Below are 12,668 nucleotides of genomic sequence, written 5' to 3'. Positions count from 1 at the left end.
ATGACAGCTGGGATAGGCTCCAGCACGCCCGTGACCCTAGTGAGGAGAAGCGGCTCAGAAAATGGATGGATGGATGGAAATTACTGAAAAATAATGGAAATTCTAATATCCAACTGCATGCTCTTTTAACAGTCTTGCCATACACATTCAGTTATGTGGTGTCTGGATCAGAAGTCTAGAGGGCACTATGTAAAAGGAGTACATACTGTACAGCAGATAAGAGACAGAGAAGAACTATGAGATGAAGAAGAAAGTAGAGTCGGGTCTAGTGGACATAAACACGTGGGAATATGGATGCCATGTTACCTCTTGTGTGTTAACTACAAAATAATGCCATATGCCAAAATAAATACCAGGCTGCTTCTTGAGAACACACAAGAACACACTGTGGCAGGGCAACGGTCGTGATACTTTATCACGCTATCGCTTACTTCTCTTTATGCGCTGTGCCGCACAGCAGCATACTGCCTGCCCGGCTATAGCAGAGCTGGGTGAAATAGAGTGGGCGACAGAGCTCACGAAACTCGGTGCTTGCCAAGAAGCGGCCGCCACTGTAATTGCCCGAGCAGAGTTTATCCTCCATTTTGCTGAGTATAATTTGTAGTCACCTCAAAGAGTTGTCATCCATTTCCTTAAAGTATCAACAAACGGCTGACATGACTCCGACCCGCAAGGTACAGTATACTGTTTATGTCAGGTTGGTGATGTAGTATCAGTGCATAGTATTGGAGCATTTTTACGACAACAGACTTATAGTATCGGCACTTCGGTACGGGTGAATCACGGGTTTTTATATAAATGTTGAAAATGGTCATCTTGAACAATGTTGTTCAATGCGTCTCAACTGAAACATTAATGGCCGACCAGAGTACGCAAATAGTTTTCGCATACGGTATTTTCCTCAAATAGAAGCCACAAATTTTTTCACTCAATTGCACATAGTACGACGCATCAGTTTGAGAGTAGGCTACACACAGATCAAGCATACCAAGTGTTGCAGTGATTATGAGCTCTTATAGCAATGCACTATGTATTCAGGTTTGCACAGACTGCATGGCGATAAGAACATGCCAATGTTTATTTTGGTCACCACATTGTTTATTAATTAAGCCATTTATTTCTCTTTCAAGTCAGTTCGTATGGGTTGCTTTGTCTCGACCCTGTTTTTTTTTTTTGTACCAAGACTTCACACTTAAATTAATCTGAGAGACTCTTTACTTGTAGCTATACAGTAAGTGCTGCTTTTTTTGTGAGAAAGAGTTCAAATGGGCTTAACTATTAACTCTCATCTCTGTGTGTAAAGAACAGCATCTATGACATGAGATATTGGCAGTTACGACTAGACTTTACGCCGATCAGATCGGTGTGATCGGTATAGGCCGATAATTAGCATTTTATGCTGATCGGCTTTCATGTCATAATTTGCCGATCCGATCAATGACGTCATCGAACGGCTCCGCACAAGACATTTAACTCCGCGTCGCCGTTGCGTATGAATCCAAAAGCTAGTTTAATTTTAGCCTTGTCACGTGTCTTGTGGCGTAATACTGTAACTATCTGATGGCCAATAAAGTTTTTTCCAACATGTCGGTTAAAAAAGACGTCATCGGTGTGGGCCTATTTTGCGGCATCTCAGACAATTATTTGCAGTCTGTGCACAACTGAAGTGGGGAATGTCATCTAAATGCATCAACACAAATTTGATCGGGCACCTAAAGAATGTACACGCGTGCCGCGTTCAAGCAACGCAGCGTGAAAATAAATAAATAAATAAAGGAAAAGCCAAACGGACGCAAACTCTGGACAACACCCGTCCATATAGCCGGGACGGTGAGAAAGTTTGAGTAAGCATGTCATTAACCGTATTTATTGAATTAATTTAATTGCAATAAATTGATTTAATTACAGCAAGTTAGCAACCATTATTTATGTCATGTTGTAATGTTGATCTGACCTAAACTTATGTCAGTGTCTATGAGTGGACCGGACACTATTTGAGGAAAGCCAGTCAGTCAGGTTCAGTGTTATTGCATCAATATATTCATGCCGGTATGAGGCAACTCTGGTTCTGTTCAGGGTGGAACCTCCATTACGTACAACATTTGATCAATATCTGATCTGCTACTAGAATCAAAACAACATTTTTACGAGAATGAAATTGTATATTTGAGACAAAACGTTCCATATTTTCAAGATAAGTTGATCACTCCTGCTCTCGTACAGTGCAGATGTTTTTCTTTGCTCGCTCTGCTTGCTTCGCCTCTGTTTATATTATTCTTGCTGGTAAGCATGTTTTTCTTCTTCCAAAGAAATTACAAGCAGCAACTCCTGGATATTTTTAAACCTGTGGGACTGCACCTTTTGTAGATACGTTCAGTCGTTGCCTTATTCCAATATTTTTTGATACCCCCTCACCAGTACGTGAGCATGGCCTGCTAAAAAGCACAAGCCTGCTATTAGCAACAAGACCAGCAACAAGATGTCTCCCTTTTCCACTGAAGACTATCAACAAACTGCTCAGAAGATGGTCCTGGAAACAAAAATTCAATGCCTTCAAGTGTATGCGGAGATAAATGAACAGTCGGAGATTGAAACCACTACCGATATCTCAAAATGGTGACCAGGCGCATGCTAACAGACAGCCAGTTAGCTTCACAAAGAGGACGTATGTGGACCCTGTGGACCCTATGAAGCTTCAAGAATTAGTGTTGTTAAACGGAAAGGTGATGTAACACAGTGGTAAGCATGCCTGCCCCAGCTTTTTTGGAACATGTTGCAGGCATCAAACTCAAAATGAGTCAATATTTGCAAAAAAAAACAGTCACGTTTTATCAGTTTGAACATTAAATATCTTGCCTTGGTAGTGTATTCAATCGAATATAGTTTGAAAAGAATTTGCAATTCATTGTATTCCATTTCATGGTGGGTGACTGGTTAGCACATCTGCCTCACAGTTCTGAGGACCGGGGTTCAAATCCCGACTCCACCAGTGTGGTGCTTGCATGTTCTCCCCGTGTCTGCGTGGGTTTTCTCCGGGCACTCCGGTTTCCTCCCACATCCCAAAAACGTCCATGCTAGGTTGATTAAAGACTCTAAATTGCCCGTAGGTGTGAATGTGAATGGTTGTTTGTTTAAATGTGCCCTGCGATTGGCTGGCGACCAGTTCAGGGTGTACCCCGCCTCTCGCCCGAAGTTAGCTGGGATTGGGTCCAGCACGCCCGCAACCCTAGTGAGGATAAGCGGCACAGAAAATGGATGGATGAATGTATTCCGTTACATATTTGCACAATGTTTTACACAATGTCAAAACTTTATTGGAATTTGGGTTTGTACTTCAAATTTGGTAGCAATTGGAAAAAATCTCGAAGAAAAGTTGGTCTTTGAAGGCCCCCTGGAAAGTATAGAAAGGCCCTCAAAATTGTGATTTATTTGGCCGAAGAATAACAACTATGAAGAAACGGAGCAATTTTAAGAGGGCCTTGGCACTGCATGCTCAGGACCTCATAACAGTGTTTATAGGGTTTATGGATCGACCTTGAGTACAGTCCAGCGTGCAGCATCAGATAAACTGTCTTATCAGCGACGGGAGACTTGCTATCTGACCCGGTGTGTTACAAGCTTGTCAAAGTTCTGTCTTAATCTTTGTGTAGCCGGGGCGACTCCTCACACCACTTCAAATCTGATTATGTCGTATCCAAAGGATTTTCTACACGTCCTGGCAACACAGTGGCCTTCGGTTAAAAAATAAAATAGAAAATAAAAATTCTGTGCAACAGTGTAACATTCAGGTTTATAGATGAAATAAAATAGTACTGAGTTTAAAGAATAGGGATATGAAAGAATATGTGATGAAAACATTCACAAAACATTGGGCCGCATTGATTAATAAATGCGTAGAAATGTTCTTAGTCTGCGCACAAGTGGAGCCTATCTAAAAAATCACCGTCAGATTCATGACACCTGCGTACTGGCCAATTTTGTTCGCATGTTAATGAATAAAAATTCATTCTAAATGACAGCAACGAGTTCAGGGTGTACCCCGCCTCCTGCCCGATGATAGCTGGGATAGGCTCCAGCGTGCCCGCGGCCCTAGTGAGGAGAAGCGGCTCAGAAAATGGATGGATGGGTGGATGGATTCTAAATGACAGCTCATGCCAGCGGCACTCCAATCTGCAAAAACCGTGCCCCATTTCCCTCTAAAAGGGCATCCGTTTGATGATTCTCAGTCAATGCGCAGATGTTGAAAGTTGCAAGACGTGGCCCCAAATTGTGTTTTACATTGTTATTTATTTATTTTTTTTTGAATTTGCATTTTCAAAAGGTTCTTATCAAAAAGCTTGCTAAACACAGAAGCTGACACAAGATGAACTTAATCATTTTTCATTCATTCAAAAGTTAAATTAGAGAATGCTGCACACAAAATATACATAGAAAAAATTAATTAAGAGCCGAGAATGATCAAACACTGCACGAGTTGTTAAAATAGTTAGTAAGGGATAAATATGGTACAGCAAATAGGCATTTGTAATTGTTTATTAATTAATCAACTTAGTGTTGGATGTGACAGAAAATACAGTAGTTTGTTCAGAAAGAAAGTTCAATTAAATTGAGTTGGAAATTCAACTTTAAAACAATTCCATGCAATAAATTCAATCAATCATAATCTCAGCTGTTGTTCATTTAACTTTTCTAAAGGTGTGAATACTTTTTTTAGTGTTATGATTTATGGGGGGGAGTGAAAAAACATTTTATTACCACTCCAATATATGTTGCAACTTGAGCAAGATTGCATGACTTGACTTAAGACTTGCTTAAACCAAGTATTGATTTGACTTGCTTGAAATTTAGTGGTGATTCGACTTGACTTGCTTGATTTTGACTTGGGACTTGCTTGAGACTTGTTTATGACTTGCACATATGTGACTTACTCCCACCTCTGAATATTGGTACAGAAATGCTGTATAAACATACAAACAGGCAATATAACAATATTCTCAGGCATATATTATTCGAACTCTGTGAAAAACGAGTTAAATTAACAATATCCAATCGTGACTTCTTCTAAACTTCTTTGTTAAGAGTGTGTATTTCATTGCATGCACCACACTGCCCCTCAGAGGCCAAGATGTGCACAAGTTCAAAAGTGTATTGCCGCACATGTGGAGAAAGCAAAGGATGTTCCCACCATATACTGACAGTAAAAAAAAGTAACTCAATTGAACTTGAATTGTTATTTTGCTCTATAATAAAGTATCATTTGTATTTATAATTTACTAATGTTATTTTTCATGGTTTTACAATTTGTTTTTTTGTTTAATCTATTCAAATGTAGAATGTGCTTATGTTTAAGTTAAGCAGTGGTTATGTTCCAATTTAACAATTTTGATATTTATTCTTTTTTCTTAATTTAATGTTTCATTGTTGTAGATAATGTAATGACTTTCTTTTCTCATCCTGTTTACAATTAGTGCTTTGTCTTTTGTCTTTGTTTCTCTCTCCCCTCGAGAAACTTTGTTCTGTTTGACTGATCGACTGATTCTCAATGCAATGTTGTTATTGGTTTCATTGGAGTTATTTGTTCAGGATTTTCTTATATAATTTTTTAAAAATTGTATTCAATTGTAGTACATTCTTATTTTTAAAGATACTTTATGTAACCCATTGGTTTTCTCATACCTACTGTTGCTCATTGTTCTCTTATATCACTTGACCAAGCCTTTTCTAACATTCCATACTACAAAATAAGTATGTATGATTATTGTTGATATCGACCAAAACCCAAGGCTGCAATATCTGTATCGGATCAGTAACATTTGCACAACCAACATTGTCCCAGATTATCGCACTACTCGTCACTTTAAACCGCATACACTCCTTGAAGTCTCGGCGCCCTTTGCACAATGGTCATTGCACCGGACTATTGCAATATTAGTCATTCGAACTGCTCTAAGTGCTAGAGGACTCTGCATCTTTTTGCACAATTGTAAAAAAAATAAATTGATTAATTCATTTAAAAAATGTACCGGCATTACCAGATAACTAGCAACCCTTTACTGCTCAGAGACTGTTTTCGTTTTTGGCAATGTCTTACTGTCTCCAAAGTGTTCTGTAAATTGACTGTCTGATCTCGTACTAGAGCGGCTCCAACTTCCGGAGACAAATTCCTTGTGTGTTTTTGGACATACTTGGCAAATAAAGATGATTCTGTTTCTGATCAGAAGTGAAAAAGTTGGATCGGGACATCCGTAGTACATATCAATTCAATTGTCACTTTCCAAAGGGCAAAGTTCCATGTGCATTTTGACTGCATAACCCTAGTGAGGATAAGCGGGAAAGAAAATGGATGGATGGATGGAACTTGGGATGGTGCGAGAACTGCTGCAATCACAGGACAATAAAGTAAAACAATAAAAAAAATACAAAAGGAGGGGTTGACAACACCATTTATAAGTTCCATGTGCAACAATTGAAAACTGGCACGTTGTTTGATTCTTATGACTTCCGTCGCAGTCTGTCTGTCTATTAACTAACTGGCATGCAGCAACATTCAGAGCACTCCCATTTTTGGTATGTTATAACACAAAACACTTTTAAAGTAGTCTTCTTCAGTATCATCCAACAACACTGAAACATTTGCCAATTTAGCAATAGTAAGCCAATACGCTCATTGTTTACATCACATAATAACTAAACACAGCCACATACAGAATGAGTGTGCCCAAAGGAATGTTTTCTATTTTTCCCCTACGGACAAGAAGTTATAATTGGATTTTATCTTTTTTTTTTTTTTTTTAACCAATAACTAATGACAGACATCTTTTTTAAAAAATACATTATTATTGTATTGTTTTTATTATACACATTTTAATATGGGATTTACATATACATGGGAGTTATAAATGGTGAACATGTCACTATTATTTTTATTTGTAATAAAATAGACTAAGATAATAATAACAATCTAATGCAGCATTTTATTAAATGTGAACTTTAATAAATATGAATTTTAACTTGTACGAAACATTGATTCTTATGACTTCCGTCGCAGTCTGTCTGTCTATTAACTAACTGGCATGCAGCAACATTCAGAGCACTCCCATTTTTGGTATGTTATAACACAAAACACTTTTAAAGTAGTCTTCTTCAGTATCATCCAACAACACTGAAACATTTGCCAATTTAGCAATAGTAAGCCAATACGCTCATTGTTTACATCACATAATAACTAAACACAGCCACATACAGAATGAGTGTGCCCAAAGGAATGTTTTCTATTTTTCCCCTACGGACAAGAAGTTATAATTGGATTTTATCTTTTTTTTTTTTTTTTTTAACCAATAACTAATGACAGACATCTTTTTTAAAAAATATATTATTATTGTATTGTTTTTATTATACACATTTTAATATGGGATTTACATATACATGGGAGTTATAAATGGTGAACATGTCACTATTATTTTTATTTGTAATAAAATAGACTAAGATAATAATAACAATCTAATGCAGCATTTTATTAAATGTGAACTTTAATAAATATGAATTTTAACTTGTACGAAACATATATTAGGTGGGCAATATATATATTTTGACGCTGTAGGTCAAATTGTATTTCCTTATTAAATGATTTATCGGGGTCGTACTACCAGGGAAATCAGTAGATATAGAACTTGAACGCACCACTGTTAAATGTGTTAGTTTCATTTAACAGTGGTGCGTTCACTTTCTATTGACTTTGTACAATAATTACAAGTTATTGAATGGGGGGAAACATGGTGTTCCAAAATAATAATTTTGCAAATTACCAGATAAACACTCCACACACTCCACCAATCATTCCATGAACATTATATTGAAACGTCTGAACTGTGTTGTCGAAAGTAATGTTTGATATGTTGTTTTTTTTTTTACAGTGAATCGACACGCCTAGAATGTACGACGGTATTGTCGACGTGGCGTAGCGATAACATATTTATTTAAAAAATAAATCACATACATGAAGCAAGGATGACTAAAATATAATAGTTGGTGATGTTGAAAGGAACAAATATAAACTCACTGTGGTGCCGCAGCCATGTTGACGTCTCTGCTTCAACGCTACTGTCACGTGCCGTCGGAAATCACGTGACTTTTCTATCCATGTGACGTCAGAGTGTGCCGCTTTCAGAATAATCGGACTTTTTTTTTTTTTTTTTTTACATTTTTACAATAAGTATTGTTTGTATTGTTGTATTTTCAGTCTGGCGTCTCATGATAATATATTATTTCATTTTGTGACTGCTAAATAGCATTCACACATGTTATTATTTTGCAACATTGCATAGCATATGGGTTTAGCGTGATGAGATATCACAATGAAAGTGGTGGTTGTAGAGGACAGGCTGCTTTATAGAAGGAAAAAAAATGCTTACTAAACTGTTTTTATACCCTACAACTGGGTGGGCAAAGTGGGCCACATATGAACTGCTCTGTTCTTTAATCCAGCCCACCGGATATTTATATTATCAAGAGTCCTGTAACATTGTGTTGCATTACATAATAAAAAAAAAACTAAAACTATATGATTAAAATGTCTTTATTGTTTTTATTCTTCCATCCATAAATACATTTTCTATACCACTTATTCTCACTCGGGTCGCTGGTGAGCTGGAGTTTATCCCAGATGATTTTGGACCCGAAGCGGGGTTCAGCATGAACCAAAGTCATACAAAGAAAAGTCTGGACACTCTTTGAAGGGACTGCACTGCTCTGTCATTGTCTGAATCCACGTCACATGATTTATGGACATCATGTTGTTCCCCAGCTCCATTTCCTCCATAGTTATGGCCATTTATACAACCCCAATTCCAGTGAAGTTGGGACGTTGTGTTAAACATGAATGAAAACAGAATACAATGATTTGCAAATCATGTTCAACCTATATTTAATAGAATATACTACAAAGACAAGATATGTAATGTTCAAACTGATAAACTTTATTGTTTTTAGCAAATAATTATTAACTAAGAATTTTATGGCTGCAACACGTTCCAAAAAAGCTGGGACAGGATCATGTTTACCACTGTGTTACATCACCTTTTCTTTTAACAACATTCAATAAACGTTTGGGAACTGAGGACAATAATTGTTGAAGCTTTGTAGGTGGAATTCTTTCCCATTCTTGCTTGATGTAGAGCTTCAGCTTCAGTTGTCGTATTTTACGCTTCATAATGCGCCACACATTTTCAATGGGAGACAGGTCTGGACTGCAGGCAGGCCAGTCTAGTACCCGCACTCTTTTACTACAAAGCCACGCTGTTGTAACACGTGCAGAATGTGGTTTGGCATTGTCTTGCTGAAATAAGCAGGGGCGTCTATGAAAAAGGTTGCTTGGATGGCAGCATATTTTTCTCCAAAACCTGTATGTACCTTCAGCATTAATGGTGCCTTCACAGATGTGTAAGTTACCCATGCCATTGGCACTAATACAGCCCCATACCATCACTGGCTTTTGAACTTTGCGTCCGTAACAGTCCGGATGGTTCTTTTCCTCTTTGGCCCAGAGGACACGAAGTCCACTATTTCCCAAAACAATTTGAAATGTGGACTCATCGGACCACAGAACACTTTTCCACTTTGCGTCAGTCCATCTTAGATGAGCTCTGGCCCAGAGAAGCTGGCGGCGTTTCTCGGTGTTGTTGATAAAATGCTTTTGCTTTTGCCATAGTAGAGTTTCAAGTTGCACTTACGGATGTAGCGCCAAACTGTATTTACTGACATTGGTTTTCTGAAGTGTTCCTGAGCCCATGTGGTGATAGCCTTTACACATTGATGTCGCGGTGCCGCCTGGGGGATCGAAGGTCACAGGCATTCCATGTTGGTTGCCCGATGACAGCTGGGATAGGCTCCAGCACGCCCACGACCCTAGTGAGGAGAAGCGGCTCAGATAATGGATGGATGGAGGATTTGCAAATCATTGTATTCTGTTTTTATTTATGTTCAACACAACGTCCCAACTTCATTGGAATTGGGGTTGTACATAGAATAGGCCGAAATAGATGGATGGTTTGCCCAACAGGGCTGTATAAATTGTAGTGCACATTTATTTCAATGCAAAACGCCCATTGGGCAAGACTTTAGATGCACCATCTAATGAGATCCAGTGCGAGAATTGAGATTCAATACTGGTTTTGACTGACACTATCAGAGTAAGAAATATTTTACACAATGTTTAGTAGCTTGTCAAATTCTGATTTGTTAGGATTTGCAAAAGATTTCCCCATAGGAAATACATTGAACCCCAGCCTATTCGTAGTTCAATATTCACAAATTCACTTTTTCAAAGTTTTTTCTGTGGAATCTAGTCTCAGCTGTTTTCTGAAAAACTCAACTATTCACTGATTTGTGTGCTCTTTCTGTAATGCGGCAAGATACCGCGAGATGCGGCCAGAGCCCTGGCTAATGGGAAAGTAATAATTAGTTTCAAGGTAGTATGCTAAATTGAAACAGTACATCTCAACTGCTTGAAGATCTGTGTTAGTCAAGAAGAGTTGCGTTCAGCCTGGGTTGTTTCAGATAGTCTTCGCTGCAGTTGTATGTTTTTTTTGTCTGCTGAGTGGCTACTAAAAAGCTGAAGCTAGTAAATGATAGATGTCTCGTAGTTGCTCCGGAATTGGTATTTTTATGGTTGTGAAGGCAACATACTGTACATGAACACTTCCAGGTCATTTTTTCCAAATCAAAACATAAGCCATTTTATTTTCATTTTGTTATAGAGACCCCACACACGACAATCGTGACTGCCCCCATCCAAACCAGATGTGTTTTTGTAGTACCAAAGCTGACCTATGAGAGGCAGCATGGTGCCACAGAGCATCCAGAGGGCCGGAAAATACAAAGAGGATGAATGGGAAAAAAATCTAGGCTAAAGCTTCACTGGATTGCGGTTGCAAACTCTTTGCCTTGAAATTTTTGTTGTTATCCAAATACAAAACAATCACAATTTTAAAGTATATCCTCTGTAATGCCCTTGCCTGTGTGAAAGGACACTCACAGTCACTAATGCACTTTTCAGCTGTTTATTGAACAGTAAAACAAACACATACACAATAAGCACACTCACGCAGAAGCAGCTGTCAACCACAACTCACTCTCAGACACTCACACACAAACTTGCCAACGTTAAAAACCACAGCACTATGTGTGCGGGAGGGATAAATCTATATAATTTATTTTATATAATATACCATATAACTATAATAATCTCTCCGGATACTCCGGTTTCCTCCCACATCCCAAAACATGCATGTTAGGTTAACAGAAGACTCTAAATTGGCCGTAGCTGTGAATGTGAGTGTGAATGGTTGTTTGTTTATATGTCCCCTGCGATTGGATGGCGACCAGTTCGGGGTGTACCCCGTTTCTCGCCCGAAGATAGCTGGGATAGCCACCAGCACGCCCGCGACCCTAGTGAGGATAAGCGGTACGGAAGATGAATGAATGAATAACTATAATATAGTCTCGCTACATTGGAGTTTTGCACCTATAGCCAGTGGGTCTGGACTGTATACCCGGAATGAACAGGGTTCAGTGTATTCCTGTTTAAGGTGGATTCATCATCAAATTGCTGAATCTTAATGAAGTTACCTGACCTTTACCAAGTCTCATTTTTTGGTGATTTTCCCTTGATCAATAGCAGTACCAACATTGGTGTGGATATTATCGATATTTGGATCGATGTGTTCACCACTCGTAAAAAGAATTGTAGTTAACAAAAAATCTACATCTTCGGGAATAATTCCGGCCTCCCTGATTTACAAGCACACAAAACCCGTTTGTCACGTTTGCATGCAAATGTGGCAAATGACACCGATTGCAACGTTGTTCCACAAGCTAAAAGATAAATGAATGTATTAGCATAGCAGCCGCTATACCAAAGATTGGTGGAAAAGCTCGGTCGCCTGGATAATTAAAGGTCATTCCTCATTAAGGCATATGGAAATTATTACCACATAGATGAAATATCCACATCATCAGAATCTTTTTTACTTCCTATTTTATTTGTTTTATCCATCATAGCACTGCATAATAATAATAAAAAAAATCTATTCTAATATGTGAAATGCACTTTTATGTGCTGATCCTGGCAATATCCTTCCTCCTTAATTGGCTGGCTGCTATGAGAGGCTGTGTGTGTGTGTGCGTGTGTGTGTGTGCGTGTGCATGTGTGTGCTTGTGTGTGCGCGCACATGCGTGTGCCTTTTTAATACCATCTCACACACTTGAGTCGCAGAATATGGAGTCTTGAAACTGCATACAGGGGACCAGAGCTTTAAAGCCTAAAAGCTTAAGCCGCCTTCTTTGCCTCGTAGTGATGTCTGAGTTGGTGTCTTGTGATTGTCCTGGGTTGGCCTGCACATTAGGCCACTGGCAATAAGAGAATAGATCAAAATTAAATACCATAAAAATAAAAGATAATGTTTAATTACTTTTTTAATGATTTGCTTCATGAATATCGCACATTTTAAAACCTACTGTACTTTTATCCGGTTACTACAAATGGTTCCTTGCTTGCTCGGTAAAATTTTGCATACTCAATGACTTGGTGTCATTTAATAAAATAATAATCATATTGAAAAATAGGCGGCACGGTGGACGACTGGTTAGCACATCTGCCTCACACTTCTAAG

General features: G+C 38.4%; 1 protein-coding gene across 1 annotated transcript in view; it reads right to left on the bottom strand.

The window, feature by feature from the left end:
• pepd (peptidase D) overlaps positions 1-8,144 on the bottom strand; it is a 38,078-nt gene extending 29,934 nt beyond the window's left edge. The window contains exon 1 of the mRNA XM_061669482.1: positions 8,060-8,144. Coding sequence (XP_061525466.1) covers positions 8,060-8,076 — 17 coding nt within the window. The 5' untranslated portion in view covers positions 8,077-8,144. The remainder of the gene's footprint in view (positions 1-8,059) is intronic.
• Between the last annotated feature and the right edge of the window lie 4,524 nt (positions 8,145-12,668).

This window comes from Phycodurus eques, chromosome 2 (assembly GCF_024500275.1).
Source record: "Phycodurus eques isolate BA_2022a chromosome 2, UOR_Pequ_1.1, whole genome shotgun sequence".
Classification (NCBI taxonomy): domain Eukaryota; kingdom Metazoa; phylum Chordata; class Actinopteri; order Syngnathiformes; family Syngnathidae; genus Phycodurus; species Phycodurus eques.
The sequence above is the reverse complement of the archived record's forward strand: the minus strand, read 5'-3'. Positions and strand labels throughout refer to the sequence as shown.